Source organism: Falco peregrinus, chromosome 1 (genome assembly GCF_023634155.1).
Source record: "Falco peregrinus isolate bFalPer1 chromosome 1, bFalPer1.pri, whole genome shotgun sequence".
In the NCBI taxonomy this organism is placed as follows: Eukaryota; Metazoa; Chordata; class Aves; order Falconiformes; family Falconidae; genus Falco; species Falco peregrinus.
This window is the reverse complement of record NC_073721.1, coordinates 41,716,846-41,744,037: the sequence shown is the minus strand read 5'-3', so window position 1 is coordinate 41,744,037 and position 27,192 is coordinate 41,716,846. Positions and strand designations below refer to the sequence as shown.

The window sequence follows — 27,192 nt, the reverse complement described above, 5'->3', positions numbered from 1 at the left end:
GCCACAAACAGCACCAATAAACCATACCAAAAAAGAGATGCAGACACATGGTATCTCTTTGACAGACCTTTATTAGCAGACTGTTCCCTACATGAAGAATCCAAGTTAGATTTGCATTATAACAATTTGTGGTTATAGCTACAAAGATGGTTGTCATTTTGCATTGATTTTTGCATTCTGATATTCATATTCCCATTAGGCCACACTGGTAGGAAGGAGCCGCTGCAGAATTTATGACTGGTCTCAAGAAGAGGGGGGTGGAAAAAAAAATCATATCGCTAATCCAGATAGGCTAGATTTCCACGTGGCTAACTACTGACAGCACTAGAAAAGTCAAGGCAGAGCCTCTCCTGAAAGGCTCTCCACAAACCACCAAAATCTGTCAGCAAAAAAAGCAGCTGCTGAGTGCTAGCAAGTCCTTTCCCACTTCCTCACACACTTCCCCACGGTGCCCACCTTGCATGTGAAGAGCACTGGCTCAGCAGCAGGGTCTGCTGATTCAGCCTCAAAGCACAACTGCAGCAGCTTGTGTCCAAGTGCAAGTCTCCTTCTCTCTCTGGAAACCTGTGTTTTCTTCAGTCCCTGAGATTTCTCCCCACCCCCCTTACCTAAAAATTCCCCAAGCTCACTCTCAATTAACCATTGACACCCAACATTCACAGACCTTCTACTTCCCAACCTCAGCCATTCACCTGAAAGCCTTCTAGCCGTGCACAGAGGCAATTCCAAAGTAAGGCGAGCCTCACAGTGCACCCTCTTCCCAAGGTACTGCTTCCTTACCTGCTCCCTTCTCTCCTATGGCTTCTCGCTACAGAATTTCTCTGGGCCGAGGTCCTCTAGCAACAGCCCCAGGCATGGGAAAGGCAGCTCAAGCCCCAAAGGGAAGGTACACAAGCAACTTTAGTGCCCCTCCCCATGGCTCAGCTGTGTGATGTACGAGAACAAATAGAGAACTTCTTAAAAGAGGAGAAAAACAAGCACAGTAACAATATTTAAACAAGTCTATAAAAATAGTCTGACATAACTCTGTTCAAATAAATACAAAATAAATATGCTTTAAGCAGTAAAATAGTGGAATGAAACGCTGGTCCATTTTGCTCAAAATGAAAAGTTGTGTGAGGATCTCCCAGGCCTCAGAAGCCAGATCCTATCAACTAAAGTAGCCCATAATGTGGTCAGAGAAATTTTAAAGCCATCTCTTTCCCTTAGCCTTACAAAAAGCACCCTTTGAAACAAAAGCAAGCATGTCTTCAGGACTAAAGGCTCACCTCCCCCAGTGACAACCAGCCCCTAACACCCCTTCCCACAGCATACTCCTGGCTTGGGGACTCCATTCCGCTAACGCAAACCTGAACACCAATCTACAAAGAGGTCTAAAGAGATAGATAGCAGCGTAGGCACGGGGCTTGGTAAAGGTCCACCGGCTATCCTTGGCAGCAGGCAGAATGGAATTCAGAGGTCCATGCAATGTTGCACAGGGGCTCATGTCGTGCTGGGAGCACGCCTGCACAGGAGCTGTGAAACACTGTCTTTTGTTCACTAAAGCCATGCATCAAGGTGCCAGTCCACCCAGGGCTCTCCCGCCTTCCCCTTTCCAAGCCCCTGCTGAGTATAAGACAAGCCAATCCCAGCATGCAAAGGATACAGGCATGCAGGCTCTAGTCTGCTGCTTCTGTTAGTAAGTGCATCTTGTTAGTGGATTTATGAGACACACTTAAACCTATAAAAAATAAATAATCCTAATTCTTCATCAGGCTGGCCTAAGTAACCTTCAGCCTGACTGGATAAACCACTGCCCACCAGCCCTCAAAACCGGTATAGTTCAAAGTTATATCTCATGTCAAGTCTTGGAAGCAGAACATTAATGTCTCCTACCCAAAGGAATATATGTAAACATAATAACAAGCCTGGTGTGGCAGCAGCTCCTACACAAGGTTTGTACAAATTTAAACAACAGGTAGGAAGTTAACAACTGAATGGAAAAAGAAGCTCTTTGAATGGAAAAAGAAGCTCTTTCAGCAAGTCAGAAGGTGCTCATCTGCAGGCGAACAGCTCTGTACACACAACACTGAAAGCAGATCTGTTACCCAAATCTTTGCTACTCTGCCATACTGCTGGGAACTGACCTCAGCAACCTGTGCCTAGAATTCTCCCAGGAGTTCACCTCCTGGTCTCCCAAAAGGTCCAAAAAGGACCACGTGATGGTTTATTGTGGAGCTCTGAGTAGCAAGATGGCAAAGGACACCAGATCCTCCCCTTCCCCTTACTGACTCACAAACTATCTGAGATTTCACAGCTTTGCTTAGTCAGCTTAGTGTCAACACATTCACAGAATGAGAGATGGCTATACGTCTTGGGATTGCACCCCAAGATTTCAGAGTTCAAAGTCCTCAGCATCTTGTGGTCACCGTGACTGCACGCCCAGGGTCATCTTCAAGTTCTCATAAACCACGTAGCTGATGCTTACAGCTGGGATCACCTTCATAAAGTTCGGCGCCAGACCCCGGTAAAGACCAAACGCTCCCTCTGTCTTCAGAATGTGTTTAAACAGTCCCCTCATCGTCACTTCGGGAGCACCCTCCACTGAAGCTGCAATAGCAAAACCCACAATAAATAATACAGCCTACATGGTGAAAACACTTTAAAGATAACACCTGTCTCAAAGAGCAGTTCTGATTCACATGCTTCCTGTGGATGCTCACAGAGCAAAGGTGCTTCATGGGGAACAGCACCTAACTTCTCAGCAAGCCATAGCCATGCTGCACATCACAGTCATTTTGTCAAACTGCTCCACAGATGCCCTTAGCCCAAAACTCTTGATCCGAGCAAAACAGAACCTCTGTCCTGGAGGTGGCTGGCCCCAGATGCTAAGGGCAGCACAAAGTCCATCCTGTCCTCTTACAGCACAGCAAATAGCCTACTGCTTAGCTGCACGGGCCAGTTAAGGCTGCTGTTGCAATGTTTACGCTGGAGGACCTTTACCCTGCTCAGAGACCATGACACAAGTCCCCACAGTTCCCAGAAATTCTCACCTTGGGCCTGCATGCGCGTCCTCACAAGAGCCAGTGGGTAACTGGCAAGCTGTCCACAGGTACTGGAGATGGTGCCACAAGCCAGCAGAACAAAGACTCCAGGGTCAGCGCTGTTGACAGCATAGCGTTGCAACCAGGCATTTTTTAGTGTCTGGAAGGATCAAGCCAGATGTTAACAGTGAAGAGGCAATCAAAAGAACATCACGTTACATAAAAGATCTAGTGTAAAGGCCCGGAAAGCTGAGTGCCAATTCAGCCAGAAGCACATGGCTTCTCAAATCTTTTTGAGCTACTGCTACTTTAGTGCCTGTGAAAAATCCCTTCCTTAATTTCGTGCTGCAACTTTCTCCTAAGAAACAAGGGACCATGCATGATGTTGACCAGGAAAGGAGAATCATTGTATCGGATTATCTTTTAGGCCGTTTTAGGTTAAAAAAATCTATTTGTGCTCCATCAGGCTGATCAGGAAAGCTTCAATAAATTATTTAAACTGTAGTAACTGACAGGTCTGACAGTGATAAAGCTACACAGGCAGCACAGCCCTACAACAGTTAAAGACTTCATACCTCGTAGACTGCCAGGTCAATACCAGCATACGGAATGATTCCCAGCATGTTGGGGATGTAGCCTTTGTAGAAGGCAGCCATTCCTTCCTTCGAAAGGATGTTTTTGGCACAATCCAACATGCCTGAATATTGTCCTGTCTTCCTTAGAGCCATCCGTGTTTTCAGAACCTAGAAGACAAGAATAAATACCAATGAAGGCCTACAGGAGAATCAATAGGAGAAAAATCTATAGACAATGTCATTCTTCAGAGCATGATGGGCAGGACTACAGCAAGCGTCATGTCAGCCATATTACTCCACATCACCACGAAGAATTCATTAATTATGCTATCGTAGTGCTAACGTGCTACCCACATTTTCCCATTGAACCTTGCCATGACCCCTCACGGGCTGGACTATCAGCCACCCGCCTCACCTCCATCGGGTAGATGCTGCTCTGTGCAATGGCCCCAGCCAGAGACCCAGCTAACAGCCGCTCATGAATCCTCAGCATTTCTTGGTCAGTACCAATGAACCGCTTGATCTGTGGAAGCCAAGACAGACATTGAGGCTCGCTGAGTACTCTCAGCCATCTTTTTTTTTTTTTGTTAAGCTTGTCCTTCTGCAAGCCCTTCTGCAGCCAGACTTGTCTGTGCCCCTTTACTCACCTGCTCATAGGCCATGAACTTAATGGCAGATTCTGGTGCAATCTTCAACACATTGATGCCATTCCCTCGCCACAGTGACCTTGGTCCACCCTCTCGGATCATTTGAGTAAAACCGCCAATGATGCACATGTTGTTACTGCGGGAGGCATGAACCTGGGGAGAGACAGCATGCAAGCTTGGATTATTTCCAGCCCTGATTACGACAGTGTTACGTTTTTTCTGTAATCCAGGGACAAAAGGGCGCTTTTTTGTTTACCCAGGGATTTGCCAAGGCTTTAATCCCTTCCAGATAACTTCTACAATAGGAAAGCAAGCTTCTTTTCTTTTTTGCAAAGTCTAGTGTTAACTAATGAAATTAATCAATATCTCACTCTAGAATGGGAGGAAAGGTTAAAACAGGCAACACCCAGTGTAAGATCAGCTACCCAGGGTAAACTTCTCAGCTGGCTCAAGAGCAGGTACAGTGACAAAGCCGGTCAAATTCAAGTTTTTCTAACTCCTTTCTAATGATGATAATACTTCTTATACTGAGTATGAGCTCTGCCAGCTGACCATGCTACAATGGCCTCAGGGTGTCTCATAGCAACACAAGACTAAGAACTTGTTTCACCAAAACCCAAGTTTTCCAGTACTCTGAACCACAAAGCCCTTTAACTATTGACAGTTTTCACATGTCTGCCTCCCAAAAGATTCTCTATATTTTTTTCTAGTCAATGAAAGATAAGTTTTTAACATTACTTTGACCATTCAAATAACCCAAAAAGTCTTCAGAAATAACAATACAAGAACAATGAGATCAATCCTGGACAGCCCGCTGTACTGTGTCAACAAACATTATCACCTCCCAGGCATCCAAGAACATTAAAGGAATCCGCCTGGGTATTCAAACAAACCGGAACTGCTCCATCATACCTGCATGAGCACTTTCAAGCGGTCCAAGGGAGCTGTACAGGTTCTGGACACGGCGCCTGCACCTCCACCTGCAACCAGATGTCTCCACCACATCCCTGTCTGCCTCTCTTCCACTGTGAACTCATCAGGGACGGTCAAATTCTCTCCTACGTCAAAGATCTGCAAAAGTATAAAGTGTCAAGAAATGTTTCAGCAACTAGTGATCTTGACAAAGTTTTACTGTTCTTTATCAGTGCTAAGTGCTGAAGTACTGGCTATGCTTATTCCAGCAGTTTATCTATAGTCATTAACTGCTGCGTCCGGCCACAGGAACTGCCACTGCTATAGCATGTCACGGGGGAACCTGACACTATTTCTGTCAAAGCAGCTTCAACTGCTCAACATTCATGTGCATTAAAATACTATAGATCATAGTGAGGAACAAAATTACCAAGTGCCGGCAGCTGTACGGCAAAAAAGCTGGACCTCTCTGGAACCTTCCAAGCTTGCAACCAGTTTAACCTCGTCACATGCTATTTACACACCCTGAAATATCTCCAAGAAGGACGGCTGCCTGTCAAGTCAACTTCTAGTCTTAACAGGTCCTGAACCAGCAGGGGCTGGCCACTGGTACGAGCTCTCGGAGGTGCAAGCCAAGTCAACACCCTCATCTTCTTGCAGAACGTGCAGTTGTTATCACCTGTGCCAGAGGCTTCAGAGCTGTGCCAGTGATAGGTGGCAAGATAACAGGACAGGACAGGAAGCAATCGGGCTTCTAGGGCTACAAGGCAGCTATTGAACCATGAAGAGAAAGATAGGGACTGCTGATAGCAGCTCCTGGGGGTCAGGACTGACTGAGAAGCTGGGGAAGGACCAGGACCTGTTGCAGAGGAACTATTTCATACCGTGGAGTGCTTCCAGTACAGGATGATTTCAGGAATGTTCTCTACTGGGTGCAGCAGGTGATAGTCTCGCCACTCATTCCAGTCAATTGTCATTGTCCCATTTTTATCCATGCTGAAAAGATTTATCATTAGATGAGTACAGGCTCCCACTGGGTGACAAATTCCTCCTTCCCTTCCCTTTGATTATTCAGGCCTACATCAAAAAAAGCTTTGCAAAGCAACTACTAAAAGACTTCTAAAGAGACACAAGACAAAACTAGGAAAGCTTCTGTTCACCGAACACTACAGAGAGGTAGAATTGGGCTCCCTTTCTCCTTCCCTCTCTCTCCCCTTTAACTGACCCACAGTAGTGGCACCCCCTCCTATCAAACTTCGGGACGTAACTGACACTGAAGGGAAAATAATACTTACTAGGTGACAGGACCCCAGAAGTGTCCCGTCCTTATTCTGACACACAGGCAAACACACAGAGGGAAGGTAGCAGAGGAAAGAAAGAGGAAAAAACAGCACAAATAAGTGGTTGTTAACGTGTTAGTGCCACATGCATAAAGCACTTAGCATTTCCAAAGAGCAACTGCACAGTCCGTGTCCAAAGCAGCAAGCCCAGGGCAGCAGGACAATCAGACAGGGATGCAAATCAGGTCAGGTGCAAGCACTTCCCCACAACAGGTCAGGAAGATAAAGAGACTGACAATAACTCTCCATTAATGCATTACAACCTTACAAGTGTCAATTCATGGGGGGGAAAAAAAAAAAAAAAAAAAATCAAAATTAAGAGTAACAGGCAAAAGAGCTGAAGCTTCTGGAAAGCATGTACAGGGTAGGAGGAGATGAGTTCCATATCCCTACATTTCCTTCTAACCCCCTCAACAGTAAAACAGAAAAGCCAGCTGAATCCTCACCTCTTCAGTATTTTCTCAGCCTGCTGTTCAGAGATCTTGACTCCCAGGTCCCGGAGAGACTGCACAATCTCCTGGGCATCAATACGGCCTGCAAAGATAAGCCAGTGAGCTCAAGTACACATATTACAAGGTAACACATGCAGTAGTCTACTCATGAGCATGAAAAAGGTGTTTACCATCATTCTTCTTATCCAAACTCTTGAAGACCAGTCTCAGCTTCTTTTCATGATCCTGGAGATAGTGAACAAATTCCTCAAAATCCAGCTGTCCATCCAGGTCCTTGTCTCCAGCCTTCACAATTTTCTGTTCAGAAAACAATCAAAAACTGTCAGTTCTTCTGTTCATTCAGACAGATCTGTCCCTCCTTCTACCATATTTAAAGATCATTTCCTACACTACTTTGACTTTTCCTCCAGAAAGCAGCCAACAGAATTATGATAATTCCTCAAAGAAATTTGAGCAAAGCGGTAGTGCAGAAAAGTCACCTGATTCCAGGCAACTGTCTCCCAAAGAGTGACACAGATGAAATGCCTCATGCTTATATCAGAGATACTCTGCCAGTATCACGTGTCTAATCTCAAGCCTTGTGTCCTGATTAACACCTTACAAAGCCCTTGTGGAGGTTTTTGAACTAAGTACGAGGCAACAGATCTGCATTAAAAAAGTGAGTCACAAAACTTCAGGCAATAAAAAAACCTGAACAGGAGAAGGAATTTCATGCCTACTACGATCCTTAGAGAAGTCAACTCCCTCTGGCAATAACTAACTCCAACCAGAAAAAGCCTGTCCAGCTCTAGTGGACACAGGCAAAGATAAAAACCCCTATGAACTGGTTTAGGCACCCTGAAGCTATATGCTTTAATTATACAAGTTCTCACAAGATGCATATAGAACAAGAAAAGGTTCTTAGTAGGACAGCTGAAATCTACATCAGACTCTGTGCCAGACATCTAGGACAAGGTAAACGACTAATTAACTCACCCCAGCATGGGGCAATAGCAGACGGACTGTCCTATCTAAGGGCACGTGGCTACTTGTTGACAGGAGAGGTGATCTCCGGGCTGCAGGAATGCGGCTCAGGGAGTTCCTATTCCCCTTCTTGTTCAGTCACTTGCCTTCGACAGCTTGTAAGTCTTTTTCAAGATGAATCACTGAGCTGCACTAAATGAGGTGTGTTTCAGCCTACTGCAGCACCTAAATTTACGTGAATTTATGTAAATCTATGTGAACAGCAGGTGGGTTGTTAAGGAAGCTCTGAGCCGAGATTGAACACTAAGCTAACCCTCTTTTCACCAATATTTTGTTCAATATGTAGACTTTAAAGGTAACAGGGAAACATAAGCTTTTGTGGTGTTTCCTTGGCCTGTGAGCACCAGTCCCCTTCATAAGCCTTAACTCTTCTGTTTCAATGGCATTTAATTACTTCAATACTAAATACTTCACTATTAAAACTCACTCTCTCTCACTCCACCAAGTCCTGTCACTTTAGCACTAATGCCATGAGGATTATTCCTAATTGTTTTCTGAACCTTAAATAAGAAAGTGCTGCCCCAGCTGTCCTGACCTTTGAGGTATGCCTGGTATTCCTAACCTGCAATTTATCATATGACTGTTTTAAAGTTCAGATATGACCCCACATTCAACTTGTGGGCTAAAGATAGACCAACACCCCTCACATGTCAGCAGATTGGCCTTGAACAGCTGAATCAGGGCTTCCCTCTGACTGGCAACCCCCATACCAGTTGACAGGCATTAATAATTCGAAAGCACTGTAAGAGAGATGTGACAGTGCAACTGCTCCGGCTCTCTCAGCACGCCCCTAACAACCGCAGAGATGTGCGATGAGTGATCAGAGACCGCAGGTAATAAAGGCTGCCTTGCTCTGCTGGCCTTCTTCCTCCACGATCGCAAAGGAAAAATGCTGCAAGCCTGTCAAACAGTAACCCACAACATGCGTGTGAAGGGTGAGAAAGCCAAGCTCCCAGCATCTCCTCCAGCAATACGAACAAATATTTGCCTGCAGGTCTTCGCCTTTAACAGCAAATACAAAATCTCCATAGACAGAACTGGTCATTTACAGCTATGCTGGCTGCAGATGTTTCTATGGTCACCTGCATAACACACAGCCCTTGCTGCGCACTTTGGGTCCTTATACACCTTAAAGCCTGCTACAACCCCTGCTTGTATTGTCTGCACAAAGGTACAAAAAGCCTATCCAGCTTTGCTGTTCAAAAATCAGTTGCCTACGCTTTTGACAACCTGGTCACGAAAATCACACCAGCAGCAGCAAGCTGAAAGCAAAGGCTGTGACATAGTCAGCCAGAGCGCTCCACCGGGTTAGTGCATCTCCCTTCTGCAGCAAAGGAAACACTTGCACAACCTCCTTGGCTCACTCCACCACCGCCACACCACTCGCACAGAGCTGCCCTCCTGCTCACAGCACAAACCAGCTCACTTCACCACGGTGAGACTCGCATCAGCTCAAGCTGACATGGGATTACACGCCCCTTGTCAGAAGGGAGGCAGGCAGAAAGGTGCAAGAAGGAGGAAAAGGAAGAGGATGCGAAACACCATATTTGCGCAGACCAGTTAAAGCAGAAGAAAAACCACCTTTTTCTATTTAACTTGCATCAAATCAACTGCTTTAAGCAATCTTAGAGGCACTGAGATCTCACCCAATTCAAACCAAAATAATAAAAAAGAAAACAGTCGGCTCCACACTGCTTCAGCAATCCCTGCCAAGGGGCAAGGGAAGCATGTCTATGCTGTCCATGACCACTCCTCCACTGCTCGCTCCCCCCCATTCCTCCCTCGGAGCCATACCTGCTTCCACTGGCGGTAAGTGGAGAACTCCTGGGAAGGAATGAAGAGGCTGAGTCGGAATATAGACTTGAGTTCAGCTGGCAGCCCCTTTGACTCAAAGTATTGAAACTCCGTCTGCGACTCCCCGAACACCGGCACATACAGACAGAGGCAGAGCATCTTGCTGAGCCACCCTGCTCAGACCAGCCAGGAAGGGAAGTAAAACTGAATGACTCCCCTGAGCTAATTTCAGCGCTTAGTGGGAAGGAAATGCCAGCAGAGCCCCATGACACATGCCTATGAGGCAGCTGGCTCCGGTGGGATTGGCTGTACAAGCCCAGCCCTTCTACTTAAAAGGGAAACCGTGGCTGTACAGTCCTGTCCCACACTGCCCAGCTGCCTCCCATTGCTCAACACCAGGCTCCCATTAAGCCCAGAGACCTTACATCACCTCACCACAACTTAACTCTTAACGATAGTCTCCTTTAACCCAAGAGGCTCTGGCCAACATCCGAGACACTCACTTGCTGTTCCCTACATCCGATCAGCCCTTCCTGACCCCGTTCTCACCCCTCTGAGGATTTACACACGCAGCACAATAGGGACCAGTCTTGATCATAACCTCTCCCATCACACAACACGGAAGGGCTCTCACTGTCTTCCCCTTACCAAAAAAATTCTTCCTCTAAAACCACCTTAGGAGCAGGATGTCAACCACTTACTGCTTTCAGACGTATTCAGGACATCCAGACTAAGCAAAAGCCTTGAAATTCCACTTTTCTAAGGTTACTTTGCTATGCCCGAGTTGGTTGGCTTTGCTTGCAAGTTCTCCCAAAACCACTTGTGCCAGCTTGGAGCAGGCAAGCCCTCAGACCACGCTCACCACCTCTGCAGCACGCCAAGTTACTAACACAGGCAGCAATAAAGCCTGTGGGGAAGGTTTGCCATTGCACCAAACACCCAAGAACCCACCAAAACCAAGGGCAGGCTTCAAAACAGACCCAGCTGCTTCAAAGCCTCATAGCTAAGCATCTGCACAGCAGTTACCCCAGCCTAATAGTTTTTCCTCCTCTTCCAACTACAATTAAACACTGCAGTCAGATATGTGCTATAATGAGAAGTGGCCTGGGCAGAACAACGTTTACCAGTCTCTACCATTTAACCACTTTGTAAGCGAGTTCCTGAGCTTTCATCAGGAGAAGGCCAGGCTGAAGCAGGAGCATGGCACACACATCATTTAACGCAGATATAATTAAAGGCTTCTGAGCATTTAGTGGAGTTTGATGTACAGGTTAACACCTGGCTCTACAGAAAGAGTACCAGAGTAGTGCAGTAGGTAACAATGCTGCTCAGTACAGAATTACTAACATTAATTTTGAAATATAGTTTTGATATTCATCAAAGAGAAGCTATCATACCAGGAGTACACAAAGAGCCATAGCCAATAACCAACACACTTTAATCCTGCCTGCACTTGAAGTAACCCAGCATGTTTGCTAAACTGGTCTAAGCCAGTCCAGCTAACAGCTTTCCCCACTGCTGGACACAGCAACATTTTCTTGTGTTTGCTCTGTTCAGACAGATTGCCTGGCCAGCACAAAGTCCAATAAGCATTTCCCTCCTCAGATCTGAATGCACAAGGGGCCTCTACGTCTTTACCGTGGTATTTCATTCTCTAAAGAAAAGCCAAGGTCTGTAATAAGCTGTTTGTGGAGCTGCATCTTAATCACACAAATTGGGAATATTTTTTAATCTGGGGGTTTATTCAAGGATATTTTTTTTTCAAATCTTAATAGATCACAACTCACGGCAATTCAGTACCCTTGAGAATCGTGCCCTACAAGGGTTTCCTACGCCCTCTCCCAGGCACCTCACCCACCATGGCACTACTGCTGCATTACCTAACCAGGCTTAACCTACTCCCTGCTGACGTCTCTCCGCACGAAAATAGGATCTTCTCAGACTCCAGATCCTCTTAAAGATCAGCTGCAGCAGCTCACTACATGCACACCAACAGCACACCCCAGCCTTCCCAGCAAGTCTCACGGCAAGCAGCATGCTAATTGCTGCACAACACCAGCCAGCAGCAAGCACCTTCCAGCCTGACCGAGGCGAGCAGCTCTCCCCCAGCTCCCGGTAGTAAGTGAACAAATGTAACTCAAACTGCCCTACCAAGCCTTAACACTCTCTGTAGTCCTTCCCACGAGTTGCCAAGCATCACTATTATAGCTGCTTGGCAGTTCAGTTGCTATGCCAACGTGATGCAGATTTTCCTAATAAACTCTGCCTGGAGTTGGCAGCCAGAGACAAAAGGCAAAATCTGCACATTTTAGGAAAAAAGCCCTACTACCTACGTCAGAGGAAAAGAGAAAGGTAATGAGGTTAAGAAAGCTGATTTTAAGCAGGGTATTAATTACAGAACAGCAAGCTAAGAAGGAAAGACAGATTACAAATGAAGTTTATACCAGCAATTCTGGTTCTAATGACAAAGGGAACTTAAGCATTAACAAGGTTTTAGAATCCACCTAAGAAAAAAAAAATCTGATAAACCTGGAAGACAGCTCTCCAAAGCTGCAGGGATCAGTGCTGCTGGAACATGACCAGTGTGGGGTCAACTGTACCACTGCCCCAGCCCCTGCAGGCAGCAGCACACCCACCCCAGGCCTTCAGACATGAGCTACGGACAGTACATCCCTCATTAGCACTGTCTATTCCTGATCAAACCAAGGACAGGGCACAGATCTCCAAAAAAAGTCAGTCCTTTCAAGTCGGTCCTCCCTGATACTTCTTCTATCCAAAAATTCTGCCAACGAAGACAGAGCTGGACTTACACATTTTTGGTCAATGTGAAGCCAGCTAAAAGCCTCCTCTGCTAAACGGAACAGTAGATGCATCCATCTTCCTTCTACAGAAGACTCACTTTTCTTGTCATCAAGGAAGCTGCAATCTCATTTTCGTTTTATTTATAGGATTTGGTAAGAATTTAAATGCTGCACCAGTTACCTGTTTCAATATCCTGCTGTTCCAATGCTAACTTTCCCAAGCCTTTTAGGCTTCTGCTTCATCACCGGTTTACTACACCAGCTCCAGAAGGTACCTCCCCAAAGGGTTAGAGGATGCAGCCATACAAGGAGCAGAAAAGTATGCTGCTTAATTTTGAATTCACTTTGCTTATTTAAAAAAAAATAAATCTAAAAATATCAAGTGCCAGTGAGCGTCACAGCTACATAACAAACATCCTCCTTCACCAGTGAAACAGCTTTCTGGGTGAGGACACCGTGGGCCAGAGAGAACCTTTATTGCTCGAATTTTTCACTAGGTTCTGCTGACTTGTTTTTCTTTAATTTGTGGAAACTGGCTTATAATTAATTGTACAGTACAGAAAGTCCTCGGAGAGCACAAACAAAAAGTGTAAAGTATACGAAGAGGGGAGTTAATCATTTAAGAGACTCCAGCAACGTTAAGAGCTGTAGCCAGCCACGACTGTGCAAGGGGAAGCACAGAGACCAGGGAAGGCAGACAACACTACATGGTATTTGACATAAAGGTAACCAGGAAAGGTGACCTGTTCCACTGACAACACACAGATCCAAAGTTACAAGTCCAGGTGGTGGCGTCAGGAGCAGATCATACCTCTCTCCTGTGTACACACACCCAGGGGCCAACGCATCATATTTGCAATCAGTGTTTTCTCCCACATTTGCAGAAACAGCCTCATGTTGAAATCGCTATCTTTAAGCAGGATCTGAGCAGAAACAAGCCAATAACACCATGGAGATTGAAGAGACATGGCTAGGATGCACTTTTGTCAAGTTTATCAATACGTGTCAATTCCTTTCAGTAACCCCAGTATCAGGCATGATATTTTGCTTGCTTTTAGCAAATAGATACTTACAGGTGTTTTTACAAAAAGTGGTATACCAGTCAAGAGACATGTCCCAAGGTCACAGACCATCAGTGGCAAGAGAACAAACACCATGTATCCCCCATGTTTTCTTTAATCACCAAATAATAGTTTGCTCACAGTGGTTTATAATCTATCCCTAAGGCTGTACAAGACTTTTTGCAACACTTCTCCTTCAGACAGGTAATTAGAACACAGATATCTGATCAAGCACAAACAAGTCATTGCAACTTAAGAAGTTACTGTCCATCAGCTGAGCCATGAAGGCTGGATGCAGTATTAGCCAGCTGGAACTGCAAGGTAAAACATATCTGCATAATCCTCAACAGAAGAGCTTTACAGTGCTTTTTACTTTACAATCAGGACAGGCTAAAATTACACAGTCACAACCTCCTAGCAGATGGACAGTTACCTCCTAAGCGGCAATAACTCCATTTTACCACGTCCTTATCCTCTAGGTATTTCTCCATTAGCCAGTTTCAGGATTCCAGTGCAGTAAAACTTTCCAGGGTCACACAGGAAAGAGGAGACTGGTATCAGCTTTCAGAGAAGGCTTCATTTGCAGGTGTGAACAGATGGACTCTCCCTGACTGAGGGACCATTGTTCCCTGGAAGACACCAGAGATTTTCAGCCCTACGCTTTCAAGGTTTTCATCATAACCTCCTTCAGTTCTGAGGCTCTGTCCTTCTTCAACCTTTGTGCACAAAAGTCCTCCTCTTGTCAAAATGCGCACGCTCTTCTTTTTGAAAAGGATGCACAGTGCTAACTGCCAACAATAGGGATGAAGGCAAAAGTTCCTGAAGGTGTTTCAGGCTGATTCAAGCAGGGAGCAGCTTCTGCTCCCCAGAATGCAAAATGCCACCCTGCCTCTTTCCATTCAACACAGCAGAACAGACATTAGTCCCCTCTACAAGTTAAACCTGTTTGTCCCCTATTTTAGAGGGAAAGCTTGCAGCAACAACCAAGCCCGACTCCTTGTCAAAGAAGCTGGACCCCACAAGTCATGCACCCCTACCCCTGCTACAGCCCTTCATCATTATCCCAACTGTGTTCCCAGTGCTTGCAGGGGTTATGCCCAACTCCCTCTCCCCTAATCCCAGGTCACACCCTTGGTTTTAAACCACAAGTGGTCCGAGCTGACTGCACCATCCTCAGGGGAGACAGCATTCCCCCCCATGAAAAATAAACCAGAAGTGCAGTCAGCCAGCTCTGTGCTAGGAGCCCAGGCACTGAACTAAGCAGCTTTTGTTCACCTCCCCCCCGACAAAGCCTCACCATTTATTCTCTGCCAATTGCACGCTCCCACCACCTCCCACCACCTCCCTGCTCTCCAACCCCTCGGGAAGTTCCCAGTCTCACGTGGATTTTGGTCTCTCCCTTATGCCACCTTCTCCTCAGGGACAGACTTTACTCTCTTCTGGGCTGTGCCATTAAAATAATACAGCCAGCTACTCATTTGCTGAAAACATGCAAGTTTTTCCAGACGCTTGCCAAATTACCAGAGACTGAGCCTGGAACATTTTAGGATTTATTTGATCTTTTGCTGATCTCCAGTACAGGGGTGGGACTTGCCACTAACCTGCATTATCATCCCCTGCCCTCTCAGTCACGCTTCTTACAAGTTGCCCAGGAACCTTCAAGACCCCGTATTCCCTTGTCCCTAAAGAGCATTTTCCCCCCCCTTGAACATCACGTCTGAATTATTAGATCACCTCCTCTCTTCACAGTCATTCCCATGGCCCCCCCACGTTTCCTTGCTAGCAAGCACACACGTTGGACCCCGCTCCCTCTTCCTGTTCCTCTCCCCCTCCCCAATACACACACACATACCCAGCTACTCACACACTCCACCTGCAACACCCCTGCTCCCGGCATGCCACACACACACATGTGCGCCAACCCCTCCGCAGGCCCCTGGATATCCCGTTACCTTTGGAAAATGCTCTGCGGGTCCAACCACCAGTAGGATAGTTGGTCTCCTTTCAGTGGGATCAGTCCCTCTGTCCTGTGGCTTCCCCAACATCTTTGGCCCTTTCTCCCCGGGGCCTGGAAGCGGGGTGGTGTTTCTGGCCTCATCCACTTTTTCATCTGCAGGACCTTGGCATACGGCCCTGGGAAGGAAGCTAGACAGAAAATGCCAAAGGGTCTGCACCATTGCTGCTCCAGCGACCATCCCAGGCAGGCAAACCCTGCGTGCTCAGGAGCTGCCCGCTGCCAAGGATGATGTGACTGCACTACCAAGCACCCCCAAGATGGGAACCGGCCCGGCAGCCAGCAGGAGGTTCAGCCCAGTGACTCCACGGGCTCAGATCCTTTACAGACCGCTCCTGCGGACGCTTCCTGCCTTTTGAAATTGCTGCTACTGCAGTCGTGCCTGGCCTGACAAGCAGCTCATTGTACCAGAGCCTCAGAAATCTGATGGCAACAGACAAAGCCCAAGACCCCTGGCACAGAGAAGCCAAGACGCTGAGCTTTGGAGACTGCTTGGACAGCGAAGCCAGGACGCTGCGCTTATGAGCAAAGCTAAAGCGGAACCTCCCCGAGAGAAGCTTCTCGGAGCTGCCAATGAACCCGCGCGTCCCGGCTCATCCTAACGGCACCTCAGGCGAGCGGCGCGGCTGATCACCCAGGCTGCATCCCCACTGCAGCAGCGCCCAGCCAATCCTCGCTCCCAGCACTGCGGTGCTCCGGTGCACGGCGGCGCGCGCAGCCGGGCGGGAGCGCGCCCGCGGCGCAGGAGGCAGCGCGCGGAGAGGCCGCCGGGCGGCGGGGCGGCGGGGCGGCGGGGCGCGTACGCACCCGCTTCGGGCTCTCGGCAGCGGCGCTTTGTTAGAGCAGCAGATGGTTCTCCGGAGAGAAGCCGGCTTTTCCCAGCCACGGCTGAATTAACCTCTAACTACACCCTCTCTCCCCGGTCTATTTTAGTCTCATCCGTCATTACAATGGCCCTTTGGTGCTGCATTGTGCTTCTGCCATTTGGTTTTCAGCACAACACAGCGACACGCTTACACAGCGTTTATGGCTATTCATCTGTGCAAGATGTAATACGCTGTGGTTAAACTACCGCCTATTAGTCAAACAGGCCGAGTTCTGCTGAAGGAGCCGGTCACCGTACAGTCAAGGGCAGGATTAGCCAGAGCAGCAACACAAGTGTGTATCAATATATCAAGCACGGAATACACGACATTCCCTGAATTTCTACAAGGAATGTCGTTTCCCTCTGCTACCGCAGCAGCAACTGCTCAGAGCCACTGCTGTAAGGCTGGGGCTGTTGGCCGCCCAGTCTGGGCACCACTGGCAAAGCCAGCCCGCCTTGGTGGAACCAAGCACCCACACCTGGCACAGCCCAGCAAGGCACAACAGCAGCCCAGAGACAGTAAGGGCTCATTTTCCATCTCAAAGTACTGACAACTTTGTAGTCCAAAAAAATCTACAGACAGAGGGCACTGCATGCCTCACTTTCCCATGCATTATGACTTTTCCATAAGAGAACAGTTTGGGGGTTTTAACATGCAGGATAATTAAGTAGAGACCACAGATTCCATCACCTGGGGCTCCCTACTCGCAGTAGCACAGCAAGATCCACAGGGAGCAGAGCACCTCAATTTCCAGCTTTTAACTTTTGAGAGTGACAGACTGTAGGAAACATTTTCATAATATAATATCTGTAAAACAAAATCCAAAACCTTGAAGGACTGCAAGCTTTAAGTAGCCAATGTGCAAATAAATTTGAGAGGAAGAACAGTGAACATCACGCTCAGGAACTTGCTGATGGTGAATTCCTTTGACCAACCTGAGTAATGGAAAAAGTGAGACGCCAGTACATAGAAGACACCACATTAAAAAAAAAGAATTCTTCTGCAAATACATCTCAGAATTACTTAAGAAGAAAAAATGCTGTTCAGTTATAAGGCCTACATAGACTACGCAACAACGTTTTTTACCTTTAAAAATAAAAAACATAACAAAATAGAAAAAATTTACAGAATTCAGAGGCAGTAACACTGGGGTGAGGATGTGGGAAAGCCTTGTCCCTCTCTGAGGAATGGCACAGTCCCGTTCTATTTGGGATGTGGTCAAAAGCCCAGGGGAGAAAAAGAGCGAGGAATTTTGTCATGTCTCCATTACCTTAGGTTGCTGCCAGTCATCACAATTACAAGCACAGAAGTTAAGTACTTTCTAAAACGCAGTAAATCATACCCTTTAAGATGATATTTGAAAGTTTCTAATGCTCTCAAGCCAGAGGAGGAGCAAAGCAGATTTTCTGAACGGGGTACAGTTCTTCAAAATCAACTTCTATTAGCCTAAGGCTGTTGTTTCACAAGAAGCAGTAAACCGATCAGAAGCTTAGTGCTGGCTGCTAAAAGAGGTCCTCTCACATCCACATCAGCTCTGCACTTACCTTGCTCCCCTCACAACCTCATTAACCCAGCCAAAAATTACAGAGCTTTCTGCTGGGGTAACCAGTTGAGGATACTCATGGATATCGCCCAAAAAAGCATGACTGCACGTGGAAAGGGCACTGGAGCTGCCTGCTGTGGCAGCAGGCAGACAGGCCCCTCAGCCTCAGAGCTACAAGCCACCACATGGAAGGCAAAGCACCCAAGTGGGACTTCAGATTTATCCTCAGTGGCCACTTAATGCTGGGCTGCTCCTCGCAAGGACCTGTTAAACCAGCTGGAGTTACCTGACACGATTGCTTACAGTTTCTCTGCATAGCTTTAGTGGTGCATGCATGGCAGGGACCCCATCTTCCTTTGTTTATGCAAAGATTCCACAGTAAAATAATAATTTGTGCAAGAAATTACATGCCTGGGGTGCAATTAAAGCAGAAACTCAGCAATGCTTCCTTGGCCTTTGTCCTCACTAAAGAAAACCTCAGAGGAATTCTGCCACAGCACTAATCCACACAGCTCCTTGAGAACTACAGACTTTTCTAATCATGTTTAGGGAAGGAAAAAAAGCATTTCTTTTACCAAGCGGGGAATTTTATTAGGTCAGAATAATAAACCTAGTAACGACAAGATGATTATAGCTAGAGGCAAGACAAATGCTCTCCTACAGGGAATTTGCAGGGAAGTATTACCTTACCAACCCCACCACAAAGCCAATCATTCACACATAAGAAAAGATGCAGTAAATACCCCGAGTCCAGCTGGCACAGTGACACAAAGGAACGGATAAGGAACAAAAATCCACTTTTTCTAGAAATCATGAACAAACACCTAGGCCACAGTGAAACAGCTTTCCCAACCTAAGCTTCATTTGGAAACAGTCAGCCCTCCAATTCCAGTGTTTCCATGAACCAAGCCCAGGATTTTGAAGGCAGAAAAGCACGAAGACTGATCTGAAAGCTGGCTCTCAGCCAGCACACCAGCCACAGGAACACAGGGTACCTGTGACAGGTAGCCTCAAAGTCCCACGCCACCAAAACAGGTAGTCATTAGATAGCCGGAGGAGAAGCCAACAACGAAGTCATGTAATCTATCCAAACAGAGACAAAGCAGAGAGGAAACAGCAAGAGAATGACATGTTTTGCTTAATTAAAACAGTATTTTACTCAGTACTGCAAGCTGTCAGAAGGAGGATCTGTTTTAAGCCACAAACCCAGGGTTTCTTGTATCCTCTTGCAGCAGCATCATGCAGGCCACATCTTAGTACCTGCTAAGTCTGAAACTCCAGTTTTCAAACAGATGCTTGCCCTTTCCAGTCTGGTAGTACTGGGCAGAAATTCAGACTCAGACCATTTGCTTTAAGATGGCTTCTAGAAGACTTTGAGTAAATGCACGGCATTTTCCAGCAAGAATGCGAGCCTGGTCACCAGACAACTAGCTAACACGTAAAAAATGCAAGAGGGAGGGTGAAAAGGGAGGCAGAGGGAAGGGAGCTGTACTCAGAGCAACAACCCTTCTCCTCCTCCTGGCACAGGAAGAGCTGCCACTGCGGTCGTATTCTTCCTTAGGTGACCCCGTAGGAATCAGCCATGACTCATCTCCTTCGGGAGCTGCCCTGGGAGCACCCCAAGGAGCGCTGCCCACGCCTGTCACCTAGAGATAGCACCCAGCCCGCCCCAGCTGGGACGGGCCACCACAATGCTTTCAGTTAACGCTTATCTTTTAAAATATAATTTCTGAGGAAAGGGTAAGTAGTTCTCACTTTTTAGAAAGCCAAAGTTAACCCTGCACGGTGCTTCTTGCACCACGCCATAAAATCTAAATGTCTTGGCCACCACTGCTTAAATAATTAAACTGTCCAGTGACACTCAACTATGTTAATATATTAAGGTGACACAGCATATTTCAGCGAACACTACAAAGAAACCCAGGTCACCTCGTTATAGGAACCCTGGCACAAGTGATTAGCAATTCTAGCTGACATATTAATGCAACCGGGGGGGCAGTGCCAAACACAGGGATACGGAGCGAGCTGGGCAGGGAGGGGGAAGTGCACAGCCATTGCCCAGAACGAGTTCCACTGAGGTCGTGTCGTATCACATGAAGAACTGGGGATTGACCAAGAGAAAGGGCATCCTTGGCACTCAGAAATTAGAAAGTCAATGCTTGCTGCACTAGAAAGTTAACCAGGAAAATAGCTAGTAAGAAATGATGGCCCTTGAGCAGCCCGGGCCCAGGCTTGCTCTCACACAGCCCACACTCCCCTTCGGCTAAGCGATGTAGGTTCACATACCAAACAGCTTTGCCTTTCCAAGCAACTCACAAACTAAAAATTTCAGTAATTTCTCTTACAGCAGAATTCTCCACTACAAGCCACTTTAACGGCCAGAAGCTTCCCTGCAGCTCACTACACATGACTTAAAAAAAACCTGACATCTCTGCTGCTTTTCCACATTGACACTAGTTATCACAGCTACGCTTCTCCACCCGAGACAAAGTCTGAGGCATCATTAAAGTTGCTCATGTCCCACATTTAGAGGGACGAATATAGCAACAGGACGTGAACAAGAACAAAGACTCATTTACCATTTACTACAAGTAGGTCTGAAAGGAAAAAAAATCCTCCCCTCTCCTCCTCCCAACGCCATATCACATTATAATATATGCAACCGAGAGCATGGAACTGCAGCATCGCCATTTTTAAGGCTCTCAAACAGGAGACCAAGTCTTTATTGTGGCTCTGATGTCATTGTATTAACACTCATCAACCATTTAAGGGTTCTGCTCAATATTCAGACAGATTCATCACTGGTTTTGTTTCTTTTTAAAAAAAATTAAACAGCAAGTATACTGAAGTCCTGGGGGTTTTTTACCTGCGTTTATTTTAGTAATCTAATAATCCAGTGCAGATGCGGATAAGACATTTTCCACCTCTTACCAAGGCACCTAGCCCCGGTAACTAAATAACACTCTACAGAACACAGTGCTGAAAAACCAAACCCTGCTACATATTCTACACAGGCACAATTGGTTGCTTTGGCTCAGTTTTGTGGTTTCATTTCACTCAGGCTCTGGGTGAAACTTCGCTAAGAGTCCAGAACACGCAGCATCTTGCAGGAAACAACACTGCAAGGCCCCATCAGCAACATGCAGGGTGCCTTTCTGCACAGAGGCTCTCACACAACATCAACATTTGAAACTTATATGCTCAAGTCAAAATTGCATCTGTGTCTCACAAAGGTCAGCCAGTATCCTTCGTTCATTATCACTCTGCAAACAGGACAAAGGTCTCTGCTAAACCTGAGCACCACCAGGCTTCTCCAATTTGTTGCCAAGGTAGGACAAAACGCAATCCTGGAAGAACGTTCCAAGATTGCATCTCTCAAGAGTTACATACCTAGTCCTGTACGTACATGAACATAAAGCAACACTTGCTTAATCCACAATTGTTTGTTTATATGCAAGGTAAATTTATGGAAGAGCAAGTTTCTCCCATACGATTTGCATCTAAAAACTTGCTTCTTATCTACCCCTCTGAACACCAAGTGGACGCACACTGCTAGTTTAATACATTAATCACACCAAGGCAGGTCTGATGACCAGAGACCAAGCCTGAGGAAAGGCTTCCACCATTGCAGTGTGAGATTCCCTGGTCTCCAGCATCACCCTCCTCCTGCCCTCCCCCATAAAACTGCTGGGTGCAGGCAGAGCCACCAACGCAGGCAGCCAGTGTGCCAGCCAGCCTCCCCGGGCAGTCATTGTCACAGTGCACCCTCCAACCCAGCAAAGCTCTCACTTTAGGAGGCTGCTGGCCAAGACTATTAATAACCAACACTGTGCTGAGAAGTTTCCTTGGCCAAAGCCAGCCCCTGTATTTCTTCTCACAGTCTTTACATCAGCTGTCAAGAACTCATTTGGCTGATCACAAAGAGGTCATTTGAGTCTTTAGCACACCTAAATCAGAGGAGGTCCCAGAACCCAGAACTCACACCAGCTCATCCACTTACCACAGATTTAAAGGCTTATCTACAACTCTATCACTGACCTACAGTTCTACTCTTGCACCAGGTTTCCCAAGCGCATCAGAATGAGGCCTTCAACAAACCACACATTTTGTAAGTTACAAAGAGCAAGAACAGGCCTCCACTCCCTACAGACCCAGAAAATATGATCTTTTTTGCTTGCTATTTTAATAAAATTATACATAAATGCATGGAGTTATTTAACGTGTTATTGAAAGGAGTTTCACCTTGTGTTAAACTGGTTCAGGGTATCCACACTTGTCCTTTGGGTGGTTGAGAAGCTGTTGGCAAATACCTTTCAGCAGAAGGAAGGGTATCAACTGGAACTTCAAACTAACAGGTTCATTTGTTTGATACGACCTTGTGCTGCACAACTCTTCATGATGAATTACAAAGGCCTGGCTAAAAGCTCCACAACTGCCCCAGCAGGATTCAAGACATACAAACCATGATGATGTTTTATCTGAATGTATATAGGTTTGGTGAGATATTCCAGTCTAAATTACAAAACAGTATCAGAATATTGCCTTTTTTTATCATAAACACACTTCTGTAACAGAATAAAAACTCAGGTCCTCCTTTTCTAGATGACTGTGAACAGAAAACAAGTGAAAACACCACACAGAAAAAATTCCCTGCTTCCTCTACCCCTTACAGTTGCTAGAATTTTAGTACATTATGCATAGTGTAATACAGAGTATTCAAAAGTCTTGGAAAGTAGAATAGTTACAGGAAAAAAATCTGAAAGGAAGAATTAAGTGATGTCATGACAGAAGATAAAGTATTGATCAGAAATAGATTAAACTTCTTTATGATTGCAACTGCTACAGTAGAAGAAGTTTCTCGTGATCAGCTCTCCCAGAACAGCATGGATACAGCATTCTCTGACAGCTGGAAGAGTCCAGAGACATACTTAAAAAGGCAAAACTGTTCAGACGAGAGGCCTGAAGCAAACAGAACACTGCAGGGTCCAGCTGCAGCAGTGCAGTTATGCTTCTTCAGTACATGTGATAGGTGAACAACAGAACTTGCATGGGAATTTGGACAGCCAGAACTTGGAGATCAAAGAGGAGATACCAGGCAAAGAAATAAGTGATGAAAGCAGATGTGAAGATTTCAGCAGAATGGGAGTTGATGCAGTTTCACATGGGGTAGCTGATACCGAGGGAGTAATAGGCAGTCACATATATGAACTTGGGAGAAGGAAGTATCACAAGGCCAAGGAGATGACCATCATTACAGCAGAGGCAACCAGAAACTTGTAACTGAAAAGAGACAAGAGTTATGTTTGCTCTGTTTCTTAAAGCTGAGAGAATTAGTCCAGCAGAAGATGCTCAGAACCACCACAGAAGAGGTAGCTGCAGACAAAGTTCACCATTTCAGTCTGTCAGCTGGGAATAATTCCACCAGTTCAAACTGTCCCAAACTTCAGCAGCAGAGATGAGGTTTTAGAACAGCACTCCAGCCCTGCAGTTAATCGGGATCAGTAGAACAGTTATATTAGCAAATACACAAATACTACCATTACACATCCTTTCAACAATACGTCATCTCCAGATACAAAGTAGAAAAAATAGTTCCAGTTCAACCACTCATATTTCCATTAAGTGCATATTGCCAGTTCCATAATGTTCATGAGAGAGCTCAAAGTAGTAGTAACAGGAGACTGACTAGACCAGTAGATGTAATTTAGCAGTAGAAGACTACCCCTTTGCATAGCAGAACAAAGCCCTTAAAAAATTTTCCACGTGGTTATCACTTTACTGTTCAAGCAAAGTGAAGTATGTGAATTGCTTCATGCTAACCAGTGCAAACAGGCATTTCGTTAGAAGGCTCACCGATTTGGTACAGTGTATTTGGCAAATGGTTTAAAGATAACAGCATGGGTTTAAAAAAATGCATCGTTTACATAAGCAAATTCCATCTCAAAGAACATTTAAGTACAACCCCTTCTCTCCCCCGCCACAGAAGGCCACCTCTAAAACAGAAGGCAGCAATTTTCCAAGAATGCCACAAAGGGTTTTATCTCAGTGAGAACTCTCAGGCACTGAAGGAGCCAAAATATTGCTCATTTTCTTTTCAAGTTGCAGCCCAAAACTATTATTGTTACCACAAGGACTTTTAGCCTACTGACGCAAAGAGATTAGCAACTCACAACTAAGATTGGTGATAACCTCACATTACGAGTCTAATAATTTCTCCATCTGTCTCCCAAACATTAGAAGGGAACTCCCATATCAAATATACTATTGCACACAAGGAAAAAATAAAATGCACACAGCCACCAAGTAATTTACTAATCACAAGCAACCCATGTGATTTATGTCTAAATGGGTCTCCAAACACCATGTCAGATACATCAAAAAGGTTTTCATCTTGATGCTTAAGCACTTCTCTCAAGCGTGACTTCAGATTAGTTACCCCAAGCGTCAAGATGCCATTATTAGCTAAGGATGGGGCAGAAAAAAGAATGACTTTATTAATAGAACTGCCTGGGAAACAGGAAGTTACTTGATTTTCCTAAAAATGACACAACGCAGAAGTTTTCTAGCCAGGTCTCTGAGGACTGTTCCCACATCTTTAACTGGAACTGAAGAGTTTCAAACTCTGCATCCTCATTCTCAACGGACACTTTCTACACTGTTGAAGGGGATTGCTTTGCAATACTAACAATGCTTTGCGAACTCCATTCATCTAACCACTCACTTCCTGCGCAGCGGAAGAGTAGGCAGAGGAAGCAAAGAGCTGAGGAATACTGACAGAGAAGGACTTCAGCAGAAAGACAGGATTGTTAGGCAGCATCCAGACAGCACTTCCCTCCGACAGAGCAGTTCTAGTCCCTGCAGAACGGTTCCTCTCTGCCGCTCCCACAGCATGGCGAGCAAAGAAACTATCTGCTGGGAAGTAAAAAGGCATTTGGTTTTATGGTGCATCCTCCTAGCCTGCAGAACGTCAGACTGTAATAAATAACATGCTCAGGAAGATAAGGGAATGCAAACTGAGACAGGCATGCAGGTGTAAGCACAGAACGTTCTGGTGGATGACAGACTTTTGCCAGAAGTAAAGGATTCGGCACCCATGGGTGGCAGCAGGTCAGCATTTCACAGGGCATGCACAGGTGATTTATATGATATAATCAGATTTCATTACCAAAACGCGCACAGCAGAAAATCACCATGGCACTAACGTTATTTTTAGAAACAGCACAACTAAACCACTCACAAGATCCTCACACTGCCAAAGAACTCTCATAGTTTACAGCAGCAAGGAAGATGCCAACCAAAAAGAAGCATTAGGTGTTAAAATGTTAGAGATTCAAAGTTAGAAAAGAACTAGCAACTCTGAAAGGACAGATACATGCAATTAAAGCATGGAAATGGGGCACCACTCCCAGAACCAGGAGCGAATATGAACTGTCACCTGAATGAAGTGTCTTTTCAGTGACTCAGAAGTTATCCTTAAGGTCTTCCTTCCTGCTGCAGGACTGAGGCATTCTGACATGGCACATCCCTGACTGCACCCATCTGTTTATCTACTACCCTCCCAAGATACTCAGCTTTTTTATGGTCCTTAGTATAAAATCCAAAAGACTAAGCACTGACTACAAGCCCATTACTCCAACACATACAGATGTAAATTGCACTAATTACAGTTAAATAGAGCAACATCACGTTGAACCTTGAAGCCTAGAATAGTCAGCATACAGCACCACACAAAGAGCTGTGTGGCCACAAAAGAGCACAGCTCCCAGGACTGAAGTAGCACATCAGTGCGCTGTTTTATGTACTCCGTGTGCAAACTGTACAAACACAGTGGCCTTCCTACGTTTTAAAATATTTCAAACCCTTTAAAATAGACAAGTGAGTTTGGCACATATAAGCCATCTTGGGCAAGAAACTTGAGTAGCAACATGGTGCTGAACAGACCAATGTGAGGAAACGCAATGATGCAATGAAAGCTGCACAACCTGACTGCACCTATCCCTTCCAAAAAATCTTTTAGAAATTTAAGTAAGCATGCAAGCTTCTAGTCCTCGGACCTGGAGAAAAGAGAATGTAGTTTATGGTTCTTCGTGCCCAAACAACACATTTTCAATCTTGATTTTCCGCAGTTACTACAGCACATGCCTACATGTAACAAGCAAGCCGATTGCTCCGGGTTTGATGTCCAGGTCAGCAGTGCTACTTTCATGCAGATGCCGAGGAATGCTTAAAACCCCTCCGGTGCCGAGCCGCGGTGCCTGGTCTCACCCCGGCTCCCCCGGGCTGCCAGTGCTGGCATGCGACAGGCCGCTGCTACCTCAACCCGGCGGGCCCCTGCCCCGGCCGAGGCGCGGCGAAGGGGCCTCAGCGCCCACGTCCCGCTCCCGGGAACCGCGTAACCCGCCGAGCTCCGGAGCCAGCCCAGCGCTGCGGGCCGGACGTGGGACGAGGACAGCGGCCCGCCGCCCCCTCGGCCCGGCGCAGCCCCGCCGGGCCCAGCCCCGCCGCCGCTCACCAGCAGGTCCAGCTCGGTGCGGTGCAGCCCGAGGCGGCCCAGGCCCACGGCCAGGTCGTGGATGCAGAGAGCGCCATCGCGGTTCACGTCGAGCTTCTGGAAGAGGGCGCGGAGACGCCGGTCCTGCTCGGAAGCCTCGCACAGAGACCGCCCGCAGGACCCCGCGTTCCCGCCGCCGCCGCCCTCCGCCCCCGAGCCGGGCGCCGCGGCGGCGGCGGCCCGCGGGGAGCCACAGGGGCAGAGCACGCCGCTCACCACCGGGGAGGCCAACGAGCGCCGCGCCCCCGGCATCGTCCCGCAACCCGCTCCTCACGCGCCGGCAAATGGCGACGCTTCCGCCGCGAGGAACCGACACGGAGCGCTTCCGCCTTCGCGCCACGCGCCGCGACGACCAATGGCAGCGGCCCGCGCGCCCGCGCCTGCCGACACGCCCCCGCCCACGCCCCCGGCTTCCACGCGCTCCCGCGAGGTGGGCGGCCGTGACGTCAGGGGAACGCCTTCCCGTTCACCAATCGGGAGGAAACACCGCCCGGGGCGGAAGGGGGCGGTGCAAGACCCTGAACCAAGCTCCCATTGATTAAAACCCTGAGGGAGGTGGGGATAAAGCGACAACGTCTCCAATCAGATCT

At 46.8% G+C, this 27,192-nt stretch overlaps 1 protein-coding gene across 4 annotated transcripts; it reads right to left on the bottom strand.

Annotated features, from left to right (window-relative positions):
- Positions 1-53: 53 nt before the first annotated feature.
- SLC25A25 (solute carrier family 25 member 25) lies at positions 54-26,894 on the bottom strand. Of its 4 annotated transcripts, XM_055800053.1 has the most exons (11): positions 16,251-16,545; positions 15,581-15,773; positions 7,120-7,246; positions 6,944-7,031; positions 6,042-6,153; positions 5,158-5,316; positions 4,246-4,398; positions 4,014-4,121; positions 3,599-3,766; positions 3,033-3,183; positions 54-2,589 (listed from the first exon to the last, which is right to left on the bottom strand). In XM_055800053.1, the coding sequence occupies exons 2-11, from the start codon at positions 15,671-15,673 to the stop codon at positions 2,405-2,407; spliced, it is 1,344 nt and encodes a 447-aa protein (XP_055656028.1). In that variant the 5' UTR covers positions 15,674-15,773; positions 16,251-16,545; the 3' UTR covers positions 54-2,404. The 4 variants fall into 4 exon arrangements, with proteins under 4 accessions (XP_055656028.1, XP_055656012.1, XP_027634001.1 ...); XM_055800037.1 differs by lacking the exons at positions 15,581-15,773; positions 16,251-16,545 and adding an exon at positions 26,564-26,894; XM_027778200.2 differs by having other exon boundaries at positions 15,581-16,281.
- Positions 26,895-27,192: the final 298 nt, after the last annotated feature.

Bases quoted from the DNA above. Each gene is read 5' to 3' on its own strand.
- SLC25A25 (XM_055800037.1), bottom strand. From the start codon at position 26,854: ATGCCGGGGGCGCGGCGCTCGTTGGCCTCCCCGGTGGTGAGCGGCGTG. The intron at 5,317-6,041 runs GTATGAAATAGT...ATACTTTTGCAG, and splicing joins TGTACTGGAAGCACTCCACG to ATCTTTGACGTAGGAGAGAA. The intron at 4,399-5,157 runs GTATGATGGAGC...GTCTCTCCCCAG, and splicing joins GCTTGAAAGTGCTCATGCAG to GTTCATGCCTCCCGCAGTAA.